Source organism: Bactrocera dorsalis, chromosome 2, assembly GCF_023373825.1.
Source record: "Bactrocera dorsalis isolate Fly_Bdor chromosome 2, ASM2337382v1, whole genome shotgun sequence".
Classification (NCBI taxonomy): Eukaryota; Metazoa; Arthropoda; class Insecta; order Diptera; family Tephritidae; genus Bactrocera; species Bactrocera dorsalis.
Genome location: NC_064304.1, coordinates 34,028,116 through 34,054,900, shown reverse-complemented (window position 1 = coordinate 34,054,900; position 26,785 = coordinate 34,028,116). Strand labels below are relative to the sequence as shown.

General features: G+C 31.8%; 1 protein-coding gene across 1 annotated transcript; it reads left to right on the top strand.

Annotated features, from left to right (window-relative positions):
- The first annotated feature begins 2,985 nt into the window (after window positions 1-2,985).
- LOC105231784 (acyl-CoA Delta-9 desaturase) lies at window positions 2,986-26,643 on the top strand. Its single transcript, XM_011213239.4, has 6 exons — window positions 2,986-3,187; window positions 18,165-18,719; window positions 23,816-23,946; window positions 24,019-24,410; window positions 24,482-24,657; window positions 26,053-26,643. The coding sequence occupies exons 2-6, from the start codon at window positions 18,230-18,232 to the stop codon at window positions 26,211-26,213; spliced, it is 1,350 nt and encodes a 449-aa protein (XP_011211541.2). The 5' UTR covers window positions 2,986-3,187; window positions 18,165-18,229; the 3' UTR covers window positions 26,214-26,643.
- The last annotated feature ends 142 nt before the right edge of the window (window positions 26,644-26,785 follow it).

Below are 26,785 nucleotides of genomic sequence, written 5' to 3'. Positions count from 1 at the left end.
GTCTCTCAGTTATTGAGATATCGATCTGAAATTATGCACATGTCCTTTTCCTCCTAAGAAGCTACTGATTTATCGGAACTGTCGGTATCGGATACAGCTACTATACAAACAGAATGTTCGGAATCAAGTCTTTGTATGGAAAACTATTTCATTTGACAAGATATCTTCAGGAAATTTGGCATGGATTATTGCCTAAGACTATAGCGTAATCTCCGAAGAAATGGTTCAAATCACACCATAACAGCGTATAGTTTCCATACAAACCAAATGATCGGTTCAAGTCCTTGTATGAACAACTTTTTCATTTTAGAATATATCTTCACAAAATTTTGCATGGGTTGTTGTCTAAGACTATGGTGCATTCTCCGAAGAAATCATTCAGATCGGATCATTATAGCGTATAGTTGCCATACAAACTGAATGATCGGAATAAAGTCCCTGTATGGACAACTTTTTCATTTGAGAATATAACTTCACAAAATTTTGCATGGGTCGTTATCTAAGACTATGGTGCATTCTCCGAAGAAATCATTCAGATCGGATCATGATAGCGTATAGTTTCCATGTAAACCAAGTGATCGGATTCAAGTCCTTGTATGAACAACTTTTTCATTTGAGAAGATATCTTCACCAAATTTCGCATGGGTTGTTGTTTAATACTATAGTGCATTCTCCGAAGAAATTATTCAGATCGGATCATTGTAGCGTATAGTTGCCATACAAACCAAATGATCGGAATCAAGTCCTTGTATGGACAACTTTTTCATTTGAAAAGATATCTTCACTAAATTTGGCATAGATTATTTCCTAAAAGAGTGCTACAAGCTCTGAGTAAATTGTTCAGATCGGATCATTATCGCATGGAGTTGCCATACAAACTGAAAGATCAAAATGCAGTTCTTGCATGAAAAACTTTTTTATTTGACAAAATATCTTCACGAAATGCGACTTAAATAAATTTCCAAGGCAACCCTGTAATCCACAAAGAAATTTTTCTGATCGGACAACTATAGCTTCTAGCTGCCCAACAAACGGACCGACCCAAAAACAAGCCACAGATGTTTTTATAACCTTTTATGCTATAAGAAATACAGCTGTGAAGGGTATTATAGCTTCAGTGAAGCCGAGTTTCACTTTTTTCTTAGTTGCTTGCTACTATAACTTACAAATATAGCATTTAACATTTTGTATAATTTTCATGAAAATAGCACTCAATTATTTTTAATTAATTTATTTTGCTTCAGTAGTAGTTTTTTTGTGAAAGTGTTTCTAATCATAACACGCATACATACCCACCTAACTATTCTACTATTGTTGTTGGTCACATACACATACTTAAAAGCACATAGAATGTATGTAAAACAGTTAGTTCGCATTGAAAAGTCTGTACAAATATTTGTACTATACGCTTTTATATAAATACACACACACACATACATAGTGCGACCATTCATGTCTGTATTTGTATATTTATGTATGTGCTTATATGTGTAATAGTGCGCGCTTGTATGGGTCAAAAGATGATGACGAAATCAAAAGTGGCAGCGTCTACGCCAACATGTTCCACAGCTTCAAGCCGCTTGCAACCCGCTGAGATTGTTGTTGACACCGACAGCGCTCATGTTGCCGGCAACGATTGCTACCAAAACAAAAACAGCAAACGCAACAACAATAGCAGCAGACTGAAAACAACAATGTGAGCAATAATGAAAAAAAAAATAATAATAAAAAAGACGACAAAAAATTAAAAACAAAAATAACAAAAAAAAAATAGAAATAAAAAAAAAATAGTAAAAATAGTAAAAACATCTACAAATCAGAAGAGCGAAAGACGAACGTAGTCAAATGATTGTTGACTTGTTGTTGTTGTTGTTTTGTTGATGTGCCATGAAAATTTTAGTAAGAATATAGAGTATATATTAACATCTGTATATATGTACACAAGTATGTTTGTATGTATATATACACAAAAGTAGCCAACCCGACTGCGCGCCACTACAACGCCCCCTCGGCATCTATGCGCTACAGACTATTGCTTTTAAATACATGCATATATACATATATAACTGTCTTTATGTATGCGGTGGGTACTTTTTGTTTACATTTTATTGCCTTTTGTGCTCGCTCGCATTTTTGTATTTTGCTTATACTTCATTTTCTCCCCACTAAATCCAGCGTGAGTTTTTCGCGCTCGCCACTTTGGGCGCTTTAATCGGTGAGCGGTGGCGCGCTGAGCATTGACTTTGAACTATAAAATTCCGTCAAATGTTTACACGAGGCGGTCGCGCGCTTGGTCAATTGTGGTGACACATTCTGCGCCACGACGCGTCGTACAGCGTCCCGCACCGCGCCGAAAGGGTGGGTGGGCGCTTCACGCGATATTGGCGCGTCAGACCAAAACACTAAATAAACGCGCACACATGCATGAAAGCGCGCCGTTTAATGGGCAAAAAGTACCGGGTATATTGGTTATAGAGCGCAGCGCTGGGAGCGAGATTGCAATGCAGCCACTTGGGTGCTTGGAGTGCTGGCGCTTCATTGCGCGCCTCGATTACTTTACTCCACTATTAACCTACTCTTGAACGCTAGCAATTTCTTTGACGGCAAGCAAACATACATACATACCCACACATCCATACATACATATATACATGCATACACATATATATATACACACAGAACCATAAACAACATACCTACCCACTTACCTATATACAACTTTACTTACAATTACTTATCTACTAATTTATTTTTATGTTTGTAGATACAATAGCTTGTAACTATCGGTATGTCGGTCTGTCGGCAAGTATGTACATATGTATGTATATGTATGCGCCTATGTTCATTTCTATGCTAGTGTGGGTGCTATCGGCGAGTCGAAGTGTGCGCCCCATTCAAATGTACACAGAAACTACAAACTATATACATACATACATACATTTACGTATGTTTGTATATATTTATGAGTTAGTGGAGCCGGTCGCCACTCAGTCAGTCATTGGCAGAAGTTCGGTTTGTTGAGACGCACTCGTTTTGTGTTAGCGGTACGCGCTTGTTCGAATTCCGTTAAATATAAAAATTCTAATTTCAATAATTGTTTGTTTTTAGTTTTGTGTTATTAGTTTTTCGGTTTGAGTTTGTGTAAAAAGCGTTTGAACTGAGCCCCAGCTAGTGGTTTCAGCAAAAGGTGATTTCATAAATTTTATATTTTCTTACAACTAATTGTCTTTTTAATTATGGCAATTATTGCTTGAAGCATCTACAGTGGCTCCATCGCATAATCGGACAGAAGTTTATCTAATGTTAATGTGCTCCAAACATAAAGATAAAAAAGCAGAATGTATTTTTTTTTTGCTTTGATTTACCCTTCATAATACTGTCTCTCTCATCAATAAAAAAAAAACAGTTATCCTTTACGATAACTGTAAATTTGAGTAGCAAAACATAAATATCTCAATTTTTTGCACTCAACGAATAATCGGACAAACCAAAATAGCAATGCTAAATGTGCCGTTATTTTGTAAATGCGCACTTTACAATCACATTTTTTGGTCTTATTTAGTCATAAATGTTATTTAGTCGCAGAAGAGTTTAGAATTTTGTAAATTATTTTTAAAATGGCTCCAAACGGCAAGCAAACTTCGCTCGAAATAAGGCAACTAATAGTGAAATTGAATGGTGAAGGTAAAACCGTCCGAGAAATCGCTGAATTGGTAGGAAGAAGCAAATGCACGGTCCATGATGTGATCAAGAGGTTCCATCATGAGTTCAGATTAGCTATTAGAGGTAGAGAAGGTCAAGGCAAGATATTATCTGTGCGAGAAGAGCGTTCTATAGTAAAGGAAGTCGCAAAAGATCCTTTCAAAACAGCAAAAGAACTTAAAATTTCTTTAAAAAATTGATGTGGAAAAGATGTCTCCCTAAATACTATTCGTAATACGTTACACAAATACGATTACCATGGTAGAGTTGCAAAAAAAACCTTTCATTAGCCATCAAAATAAAAATAAAAGGCTCAAATATGCTAAGGAGTATTTATTAAAATCAGAAGACTTTTGGAATCAGGTAGTTTCACATTATTTCATCTCAAAATACATTTATTTTGATAGTTTTCCCTGTTTTCAGGTTTTATTCACTGATGAAAGCAAATTTAACTTGCATGGATCAGATGGCAAAATGTTTGTGTGGCGTAAACCAAATGCCGAATTTGCTCATAAAAATACAAAAGCCACTGTGAAGCACGGAGGGGGCTCTGTCATGGTTTGGGGATGCATGTCAAGTGCTGGAGTAGGCAATTTGCATTTTATTGATGGTAAAATGGACAAATTTGGCTATCTTAATATTTTGAAACAAAATGTTAAGCAAAGTGCGGAGAAGTTGGGTATCGCGAACCAGTTTGCTTTTTATCAAGACAACGACCCCAAGCACACATCGGGCGTTGCAAAGCTTTGGTTGATACACAACTGCCCTAAACTAATACAAACACCACCGCAGAGCCCTGACCTTAATGTAATCGAGCATTTGTGGGAGGAATTAGCTAGAAGAGTGTATCAGAAAAAGTTTAACACATTAGGTGAGCTAAAGGAGGCCTTATTGCAGGCTTGGAATTCCATAGAGCCGGAGGTGTGTCAAAACTTGGTAAAATCTGTTCCACAGCGCTTACAGGCTGTTCTGGATAACAAGGGTTATGCAACCAAGTATTGACTCCTTTTGTTTTATATATTAAGTAGCTCTATTTTGTTTTGTCCGATTATTCGTTGAGCATAAAAAATTGAATTGTTTTAGTTTTTTTATTTAAATTGACAGCTTATATTTAAAAAAGTTACCTTTCTTTATCACTAAAGCAGACGATAATATGAAGTGTAAATAAAAGCAAAAAACAACACATTCTGCTTTTTATTTTAATGTTTGGAGGACATTTATGTTAGAAAAACTCTTGTCCGATTATGCGATGGAGCCACGGTATATTTATCGCACTTAATGCTCAAGCGAGTAGAAATGTTTGTTGTCTGTTAGTCGCAGCGCTTGATATGAAACTCAAATATTTGCCGCAGTTAATTATTGCCACATGAATGCAATGAAATATTAAACAAAAAATAATAAAAATATTTCGAAATTGTGCTGCGGTATGCGGTGAGTGCCGATTGAGCCCACGGGCGCAGGCAGGCAATCTGCTTTACATTGTTTTTCGAAATAGTTCAATCCAGCTCTAGTTCAAATCAAGATAAATGATTTCAGCATTTTCAATCAGCGTTTATGCAAATGTATAAGGAATTAATGAGTGAATGCTAACTGCAAATAATTGAACGGAAAAATAAATTTATTGAATTTAATATTTAAATATTATAAATACATACATATATAAAGTACTTATGTACATAAGTATGTGATTTTGTGTTTTAATCCATAAATGCACTGGTTTGTGATAAGTGAAAGCAGTTTTGCTAATTCATGCATACGCTGAGTAAATTTCAGTTGAATCGTTTGGTTTTATATATTATTATATAACTATATACATAATATAATATAATATATAAATTCCTATGTATAATTAATATAATATGGTATCATATTTATATAATTTTATCATGGAATATAAATTCAAATCGAACAAAACAATCCAAAGAACAAAATATATGTATATTGAAAAAAAAAGTTGGTTATGAAAAAAGGTCACCCTAACAAAAAAGTAGATAGTGGCAATGAATGAGAAAAAAATTAGCTCTTAATGCGGCTTATAATTGGTTTTTAATTAATAATTGCCGTTTCAAAAAAAAAAAAATATTTTTTTATGAATATTTATATTTTTTTAAATAAATTTTTCTTATAAATTTTTATAATTTTTGTTTTATATATAAAAACAACGAAAACAATTTTTCATTATTTTCTCATGATTTTTTTTAATTTTTTTTTTTAATTTTTCTTGAAAATTTTTGTAATTTTTGTTTTATATCTATTAATCGAAAATATTTTTTTTTATTATTTTAACATGATTTTTTATATTTTTTTTTAATTTTTCTTATAAATCTTTATAATTTTTGTTTTATGAATGTTTATCGAAATTTTAATTTTTTAGTATTTTCTCATGATTTTTTGTATTATTTTTAAAAATTTCTATTATATTTTTATAATTTTTGCTATTACTTTTATTTATTGAAAATTATTTCTTTTTATTAATTTCAAAAAAAAAAAGTAAATTTCATTATGTTAAATATTATAATACTTAGAAGCGTTTATCTATAATATTTAAAATCGTTCGCCTCTGGGCGACATGTCGTATACGTGACCAAAAATTCGTAGAAATGTTGAGTGATTTTTAACGCTCTCACGAGTCAACATTCTAGCACAATATTGAGCGAATTATAGCTTTTAATTACATATAATTTAAAATAATTATAATAAAATTTAATGAAACAAATTTGTATTCCTTTTTTTGCAAATATTAGTTATTTTAAATTTTAATAAGCGCAATAATTAAATCATTTAAATTTTATTTTGTTAAAACATTGTATAAAACAAGAATAACAAGTGTGTGCAAATAATTTGAGTGTTTTTTTAAATAATGTAATTTTGTTTTACTTTCACCAGTTTTAATTATGTTCCCTTTATGCTTTGACATAAATGTTCTTGATAAATAGAAGAGAATTGAAGTTTTGTACTGCGACCTAAGTAATTGTAGCTTGAGTGACACGCAAAGACTCTGCGAGCTGTTGTATATGCTTCAAGTTACAAGATCTCTTGGTAAACCTTGGCTTAAATCAATAAAAGAACAATTGCCTTTGTTTAGCGCAATACTGTGTATAAATATTCAATAAAAAGTGGAATATAAAGATATTTCTAAAAAAACTTACTTTAAGTTGTTCGAACAACTCCTATTCGGATTCCTAAAAGAAAATAATAATTTATTAAAACAAGTCAAAGTTATTAGAATTATTTTTTAAATTATTAAATGTAGATTTTCTCTAAATATACATACATACTCGTACGAGTATACTATATTGGTATTCTGAGGTTTCACAAAACAACAAAAATCTGTCGCTCTTCAAGTTTTTATAAAAATTTTGTACATTATTATATTACATATCCTGACCTAAATTCCAAAATATCGTATCATCAAAAAACTCGAAATAAAGTTTTTTATTGCTTACGATTCACCACATCATATTACATACATGTAGCTTGTAATTTTCAGCAGCCAATGCCAGATATAACCGGTATATAACCATTTTATAACCAAAATTCAAATTTTGTTTCAAAATTAGTGGTTTCTATTACAACGTTTTTCCTTCACCTGGAATCTTATGAAAAGTGATGTTACGTTATTTTGCATCTTAGGTGACGATATGCGAATATGTCTGCATAAGTATATGTATTTACAAACATATTTGTATATATAATAGTTATATGTTGTTTCTAATAAAAAATTTCAATCAATTGACCCTAAGTGCTCTTTAAGTTATAGGCCGTTTCAAGTGTTATGTGCTAGAAAAAGTGTATGCCTGACATTTATTACATACATACATGTGTATATGTAAACACACACATGAGCATAAATTCTACTTATAACTTTAACCTACTCGAGGTATGGGTATATAATTATATAGTCGAGTTATAGGTATATATTATATTATAATTTGTGTTCGAAAAAATATGTTTTTCATTTTGTTTACTTCTCATATTCTCTGTCGTTGTTCTTCTCAACAACTTAAACCAAAACTTTTCCTAATGTTGTAATAGGCGCTTGCTCGTTCTTACCTCACAATGCTAATCCATAGTCTGTTATGGTCTAATAGCTAGATATGTATGCTGTAATGAGTCTTAACAAATCGCAGGCGCACCTCATTGTCATTGGCATTGGCATTGGTCTCCAACTGTGCTTTGTCGATGCGAATACGTGGAAACACACTGCAACAACAACAACAACAAAATGGTTCGGCATAAATTAGTGACTTCAAATTATTATAAAACAGACATTGAAAATCGCTAAAGTTTAGAAAGAGTGACGAAAAGATAGAAACAAAAATTTGTCTGCGTTGAGTGAAGCAAACTAAGATTATAAATATTCTTATGGGTACTATGGTACATATATAGCTACACTAATAAATATTACAGTCATTGAGTCAAATAAAAGCGAATGTTTTCTGTTTTGTCTTGATTGTCCATACACATCTGTTTCGTAAACAATGATGTCATTTTAGTGTCTCTGTGGGAGGAAATTAAGAGGAAATTGTAAAGCAGAATCTTTTAAAATAATTCAAATATATAAACGGTGTGACTTTGACAGATATTTATATTTTCTTTGAGAGAGGCTATAAAACTAGCTGTCAAGTGTATGTATTTGACATTTATCTTCAGCATACTTCTGACTAATATGTGACCTGGTTTACGAAAAGGGAGCTAACGTGCGAAAACTAGTTTTCTGGGAAACAGCTGTTAAAAATAAACAACTCGTTTCGTCAGTTTCTCGTTATCATTGATTTTTTGACACCTAAGGCCCCTTTCCGTAAAGCGGGTCACATAAGTATGTAAAAGACTTCAACTAGAAACCCCCTTGAAATTTTTTAGTTTTTTTTTTTAATAGTTAGATTAGGTTAAGTAAAACAGTTAGATTAGGTTAAGTAAAGAGGCTTAAATTGGATTTTTTTTTTAATATTGGGTAAGGTAAACAAGCTTATATTCATGAGCCATGAATAATCCCATTTGAGCAGCTAGAAACGGCTGTTCGTTGTGTCGTCTAGAACTGCTAAGTATATATCAAAAAAACCGTCGCATATTGATAAAACGTCTAGAGCCTGCCCATGCTCCATTCCTGTCACGTGTGCCTGCTTGTTGAGCAAGCCAGGGCTTGTTTCCACATCTATGTAGATATACATTTTGCGATTAAATATCTTCAAGTAACCAGAGCTATTTAAATTGCATTTTTTCCGTAGTCTAATTGTAGAGTGGTGCTAGTTCTGGATAATTTATCTGTTTCACAGTACACAATGATAACACTAAGACCTGGAAACCATTGCAAGTTGATCGTGAAGCAAAATGCTATAATAAAATCATGACATTCCTTTACTATTGTACTATCTTAGACGAGACCCCTTAAGACTTTAGTGAACTCAAAGCCACCTGACTATATATGAAAATATTCCTTGTTATGAGCATACTCCTTGTCAAACAAGAAGACTTTCTCTATTTGTTATGATCTTCGCTTGGAAGACACTGCCGTGATCTGGTAGACGGAAGGCGATTTCGATATTTAGTTTTGTAAAGAGTACATCACCTCCCATTTTGTTTTATGGATTGGAACCAACCGTATAAATGCTTATTCCTATGACCCTGTCCACTTCGTCCCTTTCCCGCACTTCTCTAGAAGGAAAGACAATATTGGGGAACGCATTTAAATTCAGCTTAATGGGATTTCGAAAATCCATGCTGTTGAGAAGCTCTTATTAAGAATCCAAGAATGCTTTTTGTTACTGGCGACTAACATAGAATATTCTCTCAGTCTAAGAGCTAACTTCGTTGTCATTAACTTACAAAGTCGTTTCTTTTGAAAGATATTTCTGGCTGAATCGGATTTTGTATAAAAAAAACTGCGGTTATTAGCGTAAAAAAAGCCCTGGAAAGACTATCAAGTCTCTCTTCATGCTGTATAGTTCACGAACTAAGAATTCACTTTTCTTTGTGCTATATTAAATAAGAGCTTTATACATACTTATTTCTTAGAAAAGCACCCATTTCTATGATTTAAAGTATACATATATCGTGATTCATAGCATTATCTACAGCTAAGAAATGTCCTACTTAGCAACAAATCCACATATTTCTGTAACTCATAAATATTTTTGTGGTTACATGGTATTATCATTATATATTTCGTTTTATGGTTTAAAAACATTTCTCTCTCAAACGGCCTTATAAACACAAAATAAATACTTACAAACGTGCCTACACTTTATTCTGTAAAAATATATCACTAGCGTAATATTAATGACATTAAGTGCAATTAGATTTTCCTCTGCATTAATGTAGTTAGTCAGTACGTATGTATGTATATGCGCACCTAAATAGTTTTGCTCTGACAACGGTTGTTTATTGTGTTTAGTTAGAGTGCCCGTGTTCATAAAAATGCCTGCATTGTGTTCGGGGTAATGAAAAATGTATAACGGTATGTTTGACTGCTGATTTCAATCAAATAATAGTATGTGGCACATGTCAATCTCGCCGTTCGGGACACGAAACGGACCGGGCGAACATTAAACTACTGTATTTACCGAGTTTTTATAAGATTATGGTGACATGTGTAAATAAAATATAGGTTTAGGTTAATTATTCATGCCAACATTAGAAGAAAAGAGTTTCGAAATGAAACAGTTTTTATCTTTGTTTCAACATTCAAAATTTGATTTCTAAACGCTTTGAATGGTGGACATGCAATTATCTACAGTATTTACTCGCTTAATTGCACTTAAACAATTTTTTATTAGTATATGTAATTAATGGATGAAAAAATTAACCCTCACTTGTTTGGTTGAAAAGTTCGTAGAAATAAGAGAATGTTAAAAAGTTTTCTTTCACATAAATGGATCCAAACTTTGAAAAGTCCAAAAATTCATGAGTGCCGAATCGAACAAGCAACTGGTATAACTTTTTTTGCGACAATTATCTGATAACTTTTTTGTTTTCAAAGAGTTTATATGTGATGGGATGGGTTATATTAGGTAAAACAGACTTTTTCAATACCATGCAAACAGATCCTACTTTTGAAACGTGACTAGAAGAGAGAGAGGAACTTTTTTCAAAGAGCTTACAACTCAACAGTTAGGTTATATTTGATTTAAGAGACCTTTTTAGTATCATCCAATCAAACTATATTTTGAAAACGTGATTAGAAGAGATAATGGAACAGTTTCAAAATTGAACAGAGGGGTCATATTAGGTTTAACAGACTTGTTTCAATATTTTCCCAATCAAACTATATATTAGAAGAGAGTGAGGAACTTTTTTTTCAAAGGGTATTGAACTGAATCCAGTCAGTCTTTTGAAATAGAGGCTGAAAGTGGGAAAGGAATCTAGACAAGAATTATTGTCTGAGCTATTTTCTAGAAAGAAGTGTTACCATCTCAATCTTAGGACTTTTTTCTTTTTTGTTTTTAGAAATATTAAACTTCATCTATTAAAAATTGCTCGAATTAAGGGTTCGACTAAAGGAAAAAAAATGCAGTTTAGAAACAAATGCGTTTATAGCTGCTAAAAGCTCAATATAAACAAGTGAAACGCTTAAATCGATTACAAAAAAAAAAACAAAAAAAAAATAGTTTCAAACATATATGTACATATTTAAAAAGCACACTAATGAAACAACCATAGTAGACAACCATACAAAATAGTGGAGAAATATTGATTTCCAAGCAATACATTGCGGCCTTACCCCTCAATTGGGGTTAGTGTAAACAACATCAATCACATTTCAACGAATCGTGCGCGCGATATAAACACAATCAAAATGACTTAACCGCAATTTTCGCCGAAATAATTGTCCAACCAAATGTAAGCATACTTCAAGCGAAATTAATACCACCCAGGCACCCACAAACGTTTAATGGACGCTCTCAATGGAAAATCATAATTCGGCTACAAAAACAAATTTTTGTTTCATTCGCACTAAGCACAGCGCACAAGTGGTGTTTAGTAATCGACAGCTGATGCTAGAATTCTTAGGTCGCAAGACAGCTGTAGCGCGTTGATTTGGCGTTTGTTGGTTTGGAAATCGATTTGAAAACCAAATGCATTTCGATAGAAGGTATGGTCGGGGTATTTGCAAACATCTCGTAGAATATACATACATACATATGTATGTATACGTAGCTAATGAAATTTTTATACTTTCATGCAAATAAAAGAGTTTGTGCACCCATGACTTTGCGTGCGTTGATCACATTAAGAGAAAATGTGTATGAAATAACGAGTATGTCCGAAATACATACCGAATGTGGGCAAACAAAAATGTTAATGTATTTTAATCAACTATGACATTCAATAGTATGCGGTCAGAGGTTCCCAAATAGTGCTTGATGAAGTTATGGGTTATTGTGGTGAATAATTTTTTGAGTAATTTAAGCATAATGGATAACTTTTCGCTTTAACAATAATTTTTTGTCATCCATATCGGTTTAAAATTATTGATGAGTTTTTGTATCATGTCTGTTTTATTTTTTGTCTTCCAAAGACGATTTATATAATAAGTGTTATATAATTATTGTTAAAAACTATCTGTTTTAAGCAGTAATATACCAGGAAGGAAGCAGTAGTGAGCTGAGAAATAGATATTTGACAGCATGTCTTATTAAAAAAATGTTTGGGGACCCCTGGATTAGCTTTATCGAATAACTAAATGAATATATGTACATATGTATGCAATTATTTTTGCTTATATCCTATATAAGTATACACTTGCATTTGAGCACCTCTGCATTTGCATAATCAATTTCATAAACCTTATTTATTTTTTTTTTAATATTATTATATTATTATTTTTTTTTTTTGCTATTTATTTTCACAATTTCTTTTTTAAAAAAATGTAATTTGAGCACCCCTGGTTTTGAAAAATCAAATTCATAAACCTTGCAGTTCTTCATATTTTTTATACTGTTTGTTTTGAACATTTGTTTCTGTGTATATCCAAATTTTCCATTTGAGCACCCCTGGATTCGCATAATCGAATTCATGAACTTCACTTATTCGTGTTTTTTGTACTTCTTATTTTCACAATTTATTTCCTTTTGTCCTTATTTATAATTGTATATATGTACTTCATACTTGTATTGCTTGGGTGTGTTAAATTATTAGCATTTGGCGTAAACATAACTGTACTAATTACAAAAGGGAGGGCGGCAACTAACCTATTAATGAACTATGTGTAGACGATTGTGTGTATAAAGAATGGTCATTAGTTGGAGTTCCTTTAAAAAAGGGGAAACAACTCCATTTAAAGGTTAGGTGGTACAGCTACAGTGCTTGCTTGATTTAAACCTCACTTCCCGATTAAGGGGTTCAGCCTTAACAAAACAACAAAAAAGAAGAGTCTGCATTTTAGATATACAGAGATAGTAGAAAAACAGTGCAGTAAAACAAAAAACTTTATTATTGTCAGTGAATATTGAGATGAGTTTGGAAACCTTTTTTTACCGATAGAGGCCTAAAATTTTGTTTCTTTTCTACTTAAAGTAGGTGATTGCTCACTGCGCTCTTGATCGCTTACAAGTAATCACTTTTTAAAAAATTTTAAGTATTTGAATTTTTTAGTGATTCATTGAACACCTGGCCGATTTAGGGTAAGAACCTATTATCAATACCTGCGTAACCATGACTTGTATGTACATAGAAAGCATGCGGAAAAGAAGATAAGAAAAGTCAATGTATACATAATTTATATTAGTAGATACGAATAGTATTTAATGTTGATTTTGTATTTGTGTGTTTAGTAATATTCATTAATATGGGTAGGGAATGTAAACAATCGGGAGGAACCGGAATCGAAACATGTGTTAAAAATGTCATGGTTATTGGTTAGTTTTATTGATAGTATTTTCCAGAATACTTTTCCAAAAATATAAATACGCTTTTTCTATAGACTAACAGAAAAATTTGGAACGTTGTACTAATACCGAAATCACCGTCATCGTGTAGATTAGGTAAGGTAAGATGGCTGATCCGTTAGCTTGGCGGAGGGATCACACTTAGACTGTTATGTTCAATTCTTTATGAAGCCTGAAAAAAAACTGCTATAGTTTGATATTAGCTATCGGCAAAGTGCCATGTTATATTGAATACCTGTTGCTGCCATAGAACATAAACTGAAAGTGAAAACCAAACGAATAAAAGTATTTCTGTTAGAATTACTCAAAATCGGGTGAAAAAAAATGTTAATCATTAAATAGCGATTATCTATGTAAATTCGAAAACTTTTTCTTAACATTGGAATTATAAAATTTCTATATATAAATTTACGACAAGATAAGGAAACAAAAATAATAAAAGCTCACTGAAGTAGGCAACCAATTATCTGCCGATAAAGCCAACGTTTCATGTTTGCAAACAACACTAGAAAAAATATGTACTCAATCCATCAATCCTTTCAGATTTTTCACTTCAAATTATAATCTCTTGAAAGAGTGACACCGATTTTTCGCCGATAAGAAACTTGAGTTTTGAACCAAACCGTAAAACCTTTGCCCAACATATCACCCGGTGGTACAAAAGTTCTGTGATAAACAAAAAATAATTAGCAGAGTAGTAAAATCTTATCTCAACTTCGTGTTATGGTCGTAAAAAATGTTCGTGGTGCTAACAGATGTTGCTGCACCATTCACCATTCAGCTGATATTTATTGAACTGTGGTTTATGCTTGTATGGAGCAAAGTTTTATATATAGAACCCACACTAATGGACATACTACATATAAACAACAGTTATTTATGCACGATAAGATATTATTAAATGTTATTTAAAAACTCGTACGAGTATCACCGTTGCAGAGGGTACTATTTACGTTAGCAGTTACGACAGTGTTGAGAGTGTTTTTAAAACGAAATTTTATACATATTTCATCAATACCACTTCATCATAAGTACAATGTATAGCAAGTCTTATCTTCGTCCACACAAAAACAAAAAAAATATCTAGGTTTGTTTACGTGCTTGTTTATCGCTTATCGCTCAGGTGTACGTAGCTGCGATCGTTATTGTGTTTGTGTATTTACATGGAAATATACATATGTATGTATGTGTATGTTTGCCGGTACTTACGCACAACTTGCTTTACAGCTTAGTCTAAGCATCCATAAATCAATTAGCAGTTACTAAGCGCCGGAAATGTTATGATATTTATAATTTTGGTGGCATAAATTAATTTTTTGAGTTAAACGGGTTTTGAGTTTTGATAGTTGTGGTTATAAATATTTAAAAAATATTGTTAATTATTTATTTATATTTTAACGTAAATTATATTGACAAGTACTGTTACTAAATGGTGTCGGGTTTATCAAATTAATATAACATACACATAGTTCCATATACAGTGTGATCAAATTTGACCCGGACTGATCCATTCAAACAATGTGTGCAAACGCGTTTTGTTTAGCATGCGTTTTACAATGGAAAAGATTTGACTTCGCTTGATATTTTGCGATTCTACGGATTCCTTTGAAAATATTATAGAAATGTTTTCAGGAAAATACTTTATCAAAAAAAAACAAGCATTTAAGTGATTCAAACCATTCAGTAAAAATCGTGAAATCATTGAAAACTTGCCTCATGCGAGTCATCCGTCCAGCTCTGTTAAGGGGTTACATATAATAAGTATGTTTCTTCGGGTAAAAACAGCCTTTTTTCAACAATTTTTCTCATACATATAAAAATTGAAATATTTTATTAGAATTTGTGTTTTGTTTCAAACATACGTTATTAGCAAAGAAATTATGAAATTTTTGGAAAAAAATATTTTTGACAAACATTTTTACAAAAAAACTGAAAGTTTCGTGAAATATATCTTTTCAAATAGTTGTAATCGAAAAAAAATCCTTCATCCAGGTCTTTAAGACTTGTATCCCAAAATCTTCATTCATGAAGATCGGTGGAGTAGTTCTCGAGAAATCTTGCCAACCGACAACAAAAACACAGTTACCAGAAAAACGCGTTTAAAGACGGGGTACTTCGCCTAGCTAGCCTCTAGCGCACAAGTTCTCAAGGTATAGTATCTCCGAAGCTATTACTCAGATCAACTTGAAAATTTAGGGCAATATTCTAGAGGTGTTGTAGAATTTAATAAGACAATAAAAAAAATCGATTTTTTGAAATCTTTAAACCCTTGGAATCCCTTAATGACGATAACATCGAAAATGTTAAATAAATAGTGCTTCAAAATAATCCGTGTTGGTATCTGTGAATTTCTCATTATATCTTATGGATCGATCTTACATATCTTGATTCGTATCAAAAGATTTGAGGCTTTTTTAGTAAAACTCATCCTGAATCTAAGTCGAGTAGTGGTCGCAAAAAACAAACGATTATGAATCTGAAGTCTCAACTGGCCAACAATCTAGCGAAAGGCGGTCCAAAAACTAACCGAAATTATAAAACCACGTCTGAATCACTCAAAAACAAGGCGATGCTCATCACTTTTCCTGATTACCTTTTGGTGTTGTTGGAGAATATTTTTATAAGAAATCAAATCTTGCAAGCCACTTTTCAAATACCTCTGCAACGCTTTAGTAAATAAAATCAAGAAAAGTGGAGTTTCCGTATGTCTTGTATGACCCGCCCCTTCCAACATTAAGTTGAGGGCAGTTGAAGGTCTGATTCTTTTGAAGTGGAAATTGTTAAGATAAGAACTGCATACATACAAGCATACATAATGCTACAAAGTATGTGAGTGAGTACCAGTAAAAGTTTTGGTTTGTGCCTATGTGCAGGAAGTGGTTTTGTCTCTTACCAACGAGTTCTGAAATTTGTAAATAAAGCTGTACAAACTTCGGTGTCAAGTCAACATTTCGTAAATATTTAAGAAATTAGCGTTACGTTAAAAAATGAATTTTAGAATTACATACATTCATTCATATAAGCTGATTTTCACACACAAATCCCGCTATTATAAGTATCACACGGCACTTTTGTTGTTATGTTACTCAGCAGTATGATGTAAGAGCCGTAATTACTTTTTATGTATGCAAATTAATACAATATGTATATATGGTATATAGCACAGGGTGGTTCACGTGTTAGCTAATACGAGTATACCAAAAATTAATAAACTAAATTGTTTCTTTTGGGAGATCTAAATTCGATCTAAAAAACTGATTCCGTTAAACGCTCAGTAGCCCATACTGTTAACCCACACTTCGCTTAAGGTTTCTGCCTAGATTTCTTGCCTTAAGCGTTGTTTTATACTGGTTTAAGGATTTTCAGATCGTTAGAAGTTTACACTCTTAACATCCGTTTTTAGAGTCGAGATGACCGTTTATACGATTTTCGAAGTCAGAACGCAAAATATTGATTGAAAGTAGACTAAACAGTCATTTTACTGAAAAAAGATATCAGTCAAGTCCTTAGTTTCAAATTCAGGTTTAAAAAATACCAAAAAATATCAACTTATATTAGCTCTTCGGCGATAAAAGGCGGGTTTCATGTAGCTAAAGGGTGATCCACTTCCAGGATACTTATTTATTTAAAGAACTAACACAGAAACTTCAAATTTAGTGGGGAATGTCTATTATCATACGAAAGCACATTCTTTGACATTTACTTTTTGAAGATTATCTCTTTCAAATGTTGGTCGTGGCTACGTCTCAAATGATCCACCTGTTAAGTCCAATGACTTGTTCGGGCATTTCGACAGGTAACTTGAATCGAAGCGGATTGTCTGCAAAGACTTTAGACTTTACATATTCCCACAGGAAAAAGTCTAACAGTGTGAAATCACATGATCTTGGTGACCAATCGACCAGGCCAAAACGTTAAATTAACTGCTCACCGAAGTGTTCCATCAATAAATCCATTGATTCATGCGATGTGTGGGAAGTGATGCTGTCTTTTTGAAACCAAATGTTGCTGAGATCACAAGCTTCAATTTGAGGCATCAAATAGTCTGTTATTATGGCGCGATCACCGGCATCATTTTTGAAAATATATGGACCAATGATTCCATCGGCTCACAAACCACACTAAACCGTTGTTTTTTCTAGATCAAATGACAGCTATTGAATCTCTTCAGGTTGCTCTTCGTTCCCAATGAAACGAAAGAAGTACATCTACTTGGATCACCCGTTATATCCACTACACTAATTCTTTTGTACACATTTATTTCACATTATATTGTGCAAAATTAGCTTTTATTTAGTATTTAACTATTTGTTCAGTTCTATTTGTTTATAACAAAACGGTTGAAGGTTGGCAAATAGACAGTGCTACCTCACTAATATATTTTACAAAAACAAAAATATTGAAAAATACTTTTTTCCTTATCTGAGCATACCCATTTTATTCCCGAAATTCTGGGAGGGTAATTTAAAGCCGACCCAAACATTATATACTTTACATATATTTTCACCACAAAAACAAAAAATGAAACTCACCCACAACGATTTCCTACTAAAACCTACCTCAATTCATTTACAGTTAACAAATCGCCGTTAATCTATGAGCAATTTTAAGGCCGCAAACAATAAGAGAGTATAGTCGAGATGTGCCTTTCGACACCCAACGCCGCCGCTGCGAACAGCAGCTCAAGTACAAATGCTGGCAGCTGCAATGGCAGTTGTATGAACCTCAACAACAACAACAACAACCACAATAATAATAATAATGATAAACTAAGCGCAGCGTCGAACTGTGGAGCCAGCGTCAATGCAAACAGTGTTAGTATTAGAAATAGATTTTGCACAAACAACAACAACAACATCAAAGAAGAAGATGAATGTGGCGTAGCTGATGAGCAAACCAAAGATTTAGCTGATAGCTTAGGTTATAAGGAAGAAAATGCTGTCTACAAAGAAATTCCACACAATGCAGCGGCTTCAAAGGAAGCCCACCAAACGAACGCGGCCAACGACGAGATCGAATACAATCCACAAATCAGATGGCTCGATCTAATAGCGCAAGTGTTTTTACATACCGGTGCTCTCTACGGCATTTATTTGCTATTCCAGGCGAGATTCTACACAATTTTGTGGGGTAAGTGAAAAGTGAACAATAAAAACGCAACAACAAGAAACAACATAAACAAAAGCAAAAGCAAATAAAAAACAAATTTATTAGGCACTTCATGCTGCTTATATCCATTATCAATATTTAAACAAACAACAAAGTTATGAAAGCACACATACATACATATATGTACATATGTACATGCATACAACATAAATACACATACAATATTACAAATAAATACAGATAATTATCTGTGAAGCAGGTGCTCATAAAAACGTATTGAAATAAAGCATACAATGTATTAAATTGTTGCCATATTTTGAAGAGCTTCCAATTTTATTTCAATTAAAAATATTTTTAGAAATTCTGTTTTGAAATTTTTTTGTTTAAATGAAATGAATAATTTTTTTAATATTTCTTTTTCGAAATTTTTGTATTGTTAAATTAAAATGCGTATTTTTTTAAATAAAAAAAAACAATTTTAACGAAAAGTTTTCAATATTTTTTTAATTAATAATTTTTTTTAAATTTTTTTCGAAATTTTTGAGCTCAAACAAAACTATAATATATTTTTTTGAATAAATGTTACTTAAAAAACTATTTAACTATATTGAAGGGATTTCAAGAATATTTCAAAGTACAATTTTTTCAAAATTCTGAATTTTAAAAATTAAAAAAATAATTTCTTAAATAAAGCTTGCTTTTGAAAGCTATTTTAAACATATTGAATGGTTCTTAATATTATTTAAATTAGCGAGGTTTTGAAGTCTTCCTCGAAATTTTGGAATTTTTTTAATAAATACTGCACCTTGTTTATCTAAATTTTCCTTAGATATTTTTTTTTAATTATTGAGTTTTTAAAATTAAAAACGGTAAATTGAAAATCAATTTTATTCAAAGAAACATTTACAAAACTAAAATTGCCTTTTGAAACCCTTTAATTTGAATTTTTTTTTTAAATATTTGAATTTTTAAAATTAAACATTATTTTTTTGAATTATTGAGATTTAAAAATTAAAAACGGTAAAGTGTAAATCAATTTTATTCAAAAAAACATTTTAGAAAACAAAAATTGCCTTTTGAAACCCTTAATTTTATTTTTATTTTTTTTTTGAAATATTTGCTTTTTAAAATTAAACATCATTTTTAAATTAATTCTTACTTAAAATGACTAATATTTGTTTTCGAAATTTTTAAAAAGTACTTTGTTTTTTTTTCGAAAAATTTTAAGTTGTAAAATAAAAAAAATATATTTTTAAATAAATAATTTTTAAAAACCAATTCCAACTATATTGAAGGGTTTTCAACTTGCAAGTTTTTGGAATTTATTCGAAATTTTTGCATTTTTTAAATAAAAAACTATTTTTTTTTTAATTTGGTTTAGGAGTTTTTTTTTGAAATCTTTGAATTTCGAAAAATTAAAAGAAAATATTTTTATATTTTTTAATTAAATTATGATTAAAACAACAACTATCTTGAAAGTTTTTCATTATTATTTAAATTACATATTTTTTGAATTTTTTTCGAAGTTCTACAATTTTTTAAACTAGAAACGGTATTTTTATTTCGAAACTTTTTTTCAAAATTTCTAAAATTTTAATTTTTTCGTAATTTTTTAATTTTTGAAATTTTAATTTTTGAAATTTTAGTTTTTGAAATTTTAATTTTTTCGAAACTTTTTAATTTTTGAAATGTTAATTTTTAAATCGAATAAATAATTTTTAATACAACAATTTTAACTTGATTGAAGGGTTTTCAATATAATTTCAATTTCCTTTTCTGTAGAAAAAATGTACAAAAATGCAAAGAAAAAAGTTGTTATGACTAGTTATTCATTCTTGTCATAAATAAACTATAAAATATGCTAAACATGTCAACAATAGGCCGACATTTACAGATTTTCACTGAACGCTGAATTTGCCTATTTGTTGGGAGGTGTAAAATTCTGCCTATTTTTCATAACTTTTATTGCATATTTGCTTGCTTCATTCACTCGTTGGGATAAAATTGAAACTTACTAAGAATTGTGCTAAATAGATGTTTGGCTAGTTTCGCCATTCACACACGAGTTGGTCAATATGTACATATGTATGTATGTATGCATATATGTATGTTTGTATGTGAACCCCACCCCTAAGCGGTTTTGACATGAGAAAACTCAAAAAAAAAAAACACATGAATGCGGATTATGGCGAATATTCATACATTAACGCTCATACAAATAGACATACATATGTACGTATACGTGATGCCTTGCAGATTCTTTGAGCTGACACTTAGTCATGAAAAGCAAAGTCAAATATTTAGTAAAAAAGTCACGTCACCGAATTTTATGCTGGCGGCGCGAATTTTAGAACATTTCAAGTGAAATTAGACAAGCAGGCATTCGATTTCAAAGTATGGGCTGATAGAACACTGCTAAAGAGTGAGCATTTAAATTATAACATTTACTCTGTAGAGTTAACAGTTTTATGTAAGCTGCAGATGTTATTGACATTATGGACATCACTTCCAAGTAAACGAACTGACTTACTACTGAGAGAAATGTTAAGAAACTAAAACTAACTGATTTTGAATTTTCCATAAGGCGTTATTTCTTGAAACTGCACAAAATGTTGATATTGGCAAAGCAAAAGTTAACATTTAAAATAATTCAGAAGCAGTTCTGAATTTAACCTGCTGTTTTTCTTCGGTTTAGTCAAAATTTTCTGGTACGAATAACAGTATGATGATGTTTAAAATGTTACATTTTGTTTAAAAATTTTCCAAAAATTTAGGTTTTTGGTTCGGATAATATATTGAAACATACAAAGTTGAAAGGTTGCCACCTATTTGTAAATTACATATAAGAAAATAAATAATATGATAAATAAACAGACCTATTTTTGTAAAATATTAAACTAAAAAGATTCAAAAAAGGTTTCTTTTGAAAAAAAACGGAAGAGTTGCCACCTGTTTGTAAATTACATATAAGAAGCAAATTAATATGATAAATAAACAGACCTATTTTCGTAAAATAATAAACTGAAAAGATTCACAAGGTTTCTTTCAAGGTTTTTTCGGGAGAGTTGCCACCTGTTACATTTTTTTATTCATAATACTGAAGAAATTGTTTTATTAAAATTAGCAAACCATAAATATTCGAGAAAAATTGCTTTTGGTATTATAATATTTTTAGTAGAGTTGCCAGCTTTTTGGAAATTTTAATTCAAACAAAACAAGGAAATATACTCAATATTACATCGTATGCATCAAACTCAAGAGACTTATGAAATAGTTTTGTTTTTGAGAAAAGTTGCCAGCTGTTTCAAAACTTATTTTAAATTAATTGGCCAAAAAAAAATTCAGTGGAAAAGCGATTTTTGGGAATTAAAAGAAACCACTGTATCAGTTATTTAAAAATTTAAAATTATTTAATAAAATTATTTTATAAAAAAATTAAATAAATAAAAAATGATCTTCCTTTGCTGCTGTTATTCAGGCCTTAAAACCTAAGAGAAAATACTCTCGACTGAAATATATTTTCATTGGATTATTTACGGTCTTAAAAATTCAAAAAATGGTAAATCTTCGTTCTATACAAAAAATTGAAAATTTTACTGAAGAAATTGTATTTTTAATGTTTTTTAATCTTTTAAACTTATGTATGTCTCAGCACATTGAACTAAATGTTCACCACACAACCCGTGAAGTTTCACTACTATCGCATACAATCTTAACTAATCTCACTCTTATCTGTAGCCATATAAGGAGACATAAAGCAGAAGACCTTACATGAAATCATAATTGATTTTATGTTAGTTCATGTCAATAGAAACGGTGTTCTTTGTTTGAAATTTCTATATGAATATAAATATGTATGTATCAATATTTATGCATGTATGTGCTTCTGCTGAGCAATATACATACATACCTATAAAGTTCTATTATTGCGATAAAATTACACAATTTTTGCATTGGAAATCTGTGCCTTCGCCTATACTTTGCCATGCTCGCATTCTGTACTATGGTATACACTTTGTATTCAACAATTTTTCTAATTGAGTATTGAAACAGAAATATTTTATTTCAATAAAAAGTGAACTTCGACCAATACAATTAGTTGCAGAGAGCAAATGATTCAAATTAATGCTTACAAACACACATGCATATGCATATCAATCTATTGGTATACACATACATACATATGTGCAATATATTATATTATATTACGAGTATATGTGCAGAAGAAAGTGCGGCATACGCCCAATGAAGAACGCGCGCGCATTAGAAGAATTGCAAACACTTGACAGCATCCAGTTCGAATTGCTGGAATTGTTTTCATTACTTGACAATCAGTCAATACAAACAAAAGCAAGAAAAAACCTTAGCCAGAGTTATAATAGCCTTCACAGCTGCATTTTCTAGAGCATAAAAAGGTTTAAAAAGATGTTTACATTGATTTCCAACGGACAGTTTGTATGACAGCTATATGAAAATTTGATGCGATCTCAACAATTCTTTTGTAGATTATACAGTTATCTTAGACAAAAATCCACGCCAAATTTCATGAAGGTATCTTGCCAAATACAAAAGTTTTCCATACAAGGACTTGAATTTGATTGGCCAGTTTGTATGATAGCTATATGAAGTATTGATCCGATCTGAACAATTTATTCAGAGATTGTAGGGTTCCTTTGGAAAATAATTCATGCCAAAGTTTGTGAAAATATCTCCTCAAATAAAGAAGTTTTCCATACAAGCACTTTACGCTGAACATTCAGTTTGTATGACAACTATATGCTATAGTGGCCCAATATCGGTAGTTCTCACAAATGAGCAGCTTCAGGGAAATAAAAAGATTTGTACAAAATTTCAGAACGATATTTCAAAAATTGAGGAACTAGATCGCATAAATACAGATGGCTAAATCGTCAACTGTTCAGGGTATAACAACAAATGTATACAGACATACATACATGCATATGTGTTCATTTCTATTAATTTACAGAGTCTGTATGTTTGTCTGTATAGTATATTGCAGCAGTGGCTAACACATGCCGAATTCCATCTAGTTTGTTTCATAATTGACTATATGTACTTTAAGAGATTCTTTTCTAAGCAACAACTTTCAATTACAGTGGTGGCACTTATCTGGTGTTCTGGTATCGGCATCACCGCTGGAGCCCATCGCCTCTGGTCACACAAGTCTTACAACGCTTCCATGCCATTGCGTATCTTGTTGGTGTTTCTGTTCACGATCGCCGGTCAGGTACGTATCCTAGCATACCTTACCACATTATGAATTATTTAATATCAATTCTATATACCGTTCAATAAACAGCGTGATGCCTACACCTGGGCGTTGGACCACAGGATACATCACAAGTTCTCGGAAACCGATGCCGATCCACACAATGCGCATCGTGGCTTCTTCTTCTCACATGTTGGTTGGCTCTTCTTGACGCCACATCCCAAAGTGGAAGAAAAACGCAAAGTGATCGACATGTCAGATTTGCAGAATGACAAGGTGGTGATGTTCCAACACAAATACTATAAACTGTTATTTACACTCTTCTCGATTGGGTTGCCTGTGTTTTTGCCTTGGTATTGCTGGAATGAGAATTTATGGATTTCATTTTGGATCAACTTTAATATGCGCTTTACCAGCACACTGAATGCGGCATTCTTCGTCAACAGTGTGGCCCATATGTGGGGCAAAAAGCCCTATGACAAGTAAGCTGCGTTTGCTTATGGAAAACTCAATTGTTTAAAACAATTTACAATTAATTTTTTTTTTTTTTCAGGAACATCAGCCCCGTTGAAAGCCCTTTCGTCTCGTTCTTGGCATTAGGTGAAGGCTGGCATAATTATCATCACGTTTTCCCTTGGGACTACAAGACCGGCGAGTTCGGCAGCTACAAATTGAATATCACAACTGCCTTTATTGATTTCTGTGCGAAAATCGGTTGGGCCAGTGGAAGTGAGTTTTGACAATTTTATATATAAAAGGGTTTATTGAAACCATTTTTCTGGTCGTTATACCTGAGCTCTGCTATTTAAATTAAAGGAAACTAGTTGAATTCAAAATGAAGATAAGCGTTATAACCTCTGTTATTCTATACTTATGCCACTTTTGTGATTTATACCAGTTTTATACCAGTTTGTTCGATTCGCTCCTTTCCGAAACTTGGAGAATGTAAGACTTCTAGTTTATATAGTATTTAACATGCTTTTTTCTTCAGTTAAAAATTGGGTACTTCTTGAAATTAAGAAAGTGGTGCAAATAATTTTAATTATTGTTAAAAAAGCAAACCGGAATAAATAATAGTGGTGGAATACCACACCTTTTTTTATTGATTCTGATCTCTTCTGTTTGAGTGCATCACTCAATTTGTCCCGCTGATCACAATACACTTCAGAATTAATGATGGTATTGTCGGAGAAAAGCTCGAAATAAACGACTTCTTTGAGATTCCAGCGTACAGACAACCTAACCTGTTTTTAGGTGAATGTCGGCTTTCGAAGTAGTTTGAGCTGGTTCATCCTTTTTAGACTATGATTTCTTGGACATTACATTTTTACAAAAAACCCACTTTTCGTCACCGCTTCACAAATGAATCACTTCTTTAGCGCTTGATAAGCAAATCACAGTCGTTAATTCGCCGAAGCAAATTTCGTTCTGTAAGAATATGACTGTTCTTCATATGTCAAGCTTCGAAATTGATCCTAGTTTCATGTGCTTATTAACCTTAGACAAATTTGCTCTTTCAACAATGATTTGTTATTCGACGATTCGACCAATGACTTTATTTTATCCTTATTGGGCTCAAGAGTCCCTCCCCCGTTCGGTCAACACATCTACTCCGTACACATCACATAATTTTTGTCTTGCTTCAACTTCGAGTTCTCATGAAATCCTGCTAACCGACTTCAAAAACATAGTTTCGGGTTTAAAGACGGCGCACTTAGCCTAGCCTTGCCTCGAGCACACAAGTTCTCAAGACTATGTCTCCGAAACTATTACTCGGATCAACTTGAAAACTTAGAACAATATTCTAGCGGAGTTATAGAATTTAATAAAACAATAAAAAAAATCGATTTTTTTAAATTCGTAAACCCATGTAACCCCTTAAGAAAAGGAGTCCAACTAATTTATTTTTTGCAACTGTTTTGTGGAATTCTTGAGAAAAAACTCCTTTAGTTTTGTGAAATTTGGAATTAGTATAGTTTTGTGATGAGTTCTGGTTTCTTTTGTAATCTCAAATTTATTGTATTTTAGTGTTTCGAATGAGTAATAATTAAAGGAATATATAGAAGAGTTTAAATCTAGTTATTTTATTTTTTAAAACACATTTACCATTTCAATTTTTTCCAGGAAAATCAGTCTCACCGGATATGGTTAAACGGCGCGCTGCCAAATGCGGCGACGGAACACGTTTTCTCACCGACGAATTCGCCCACAAGGATCAAGTTTGGGGTTATGGTGATCGCGATATACCAAAGGAAGATGCCATTGAATTGGCCAAAATGAAATGAGTATTTCAGACAACTACACTACAACTACAACCACATAGTGAAAGTTTGTAAATTGAGGCTCTTCAATAAGTTTGTATTAACTTCAACATTCGTTCAAATTCTTAGATCATTTAGACTAAGCTTTAAACTTAAGCTTTATTCACAATTTGTGCCTGCAATGTGAAACGTGCGTAAATGTTTTTTAATATATTTAAAATTATATATATAGATATATATATACATAAGTACATACATGTAATTAAATACTGAACATTGTCTATATGAAAAGTTAATTTGTCTAGTATGTAAAAGTGCTCCTCGTAATTAAAATTTAACGGTTTCCTCATGAATTTGGAAAATAAGAGTGAAATTGCGGCAATACACTACCAAAGCGATTATAATATATAAATACCTACTAAATAAATAAAGAAAAAGAAAATAAAAATAAAAAGGCTTTCCTTCAGTCAGTGTTCTTTTTTAAATTAAATGCTTGAGGTGCATGCCCTCTTTTATATAGCCGTATTTACAGTTAGTATGAGTGCGTTTTCTAATTATGCCCGGCTCTTATGAATACTTAAATTATGCATTAGTTT

Bases quoted from the DNA above. Each gene is read 5' to 3' on its own strand.
- LOC105231784 (XM_011213239.4), top strand. From the start codon at position 18,230: ATGTGCCTTTCGACACCCAACGCCGCCGCTGCGAACAGCAGCTCAAGT. The intron at 23,947-24,018 runs GTACGTATCCTA...TTCAATAAACAG, and splicing joins TGTTCACGATCGCCGGTCAG to CGTGATGCCTACACCTGGGC. The intron at 24,411-24,481 runs GTAAGCTGCGTT...TTTTTTTTTCAG, and splicing joins GGCAAAAAGCCCTATGACAA to GAACATCAGCCCCGTTGAAA.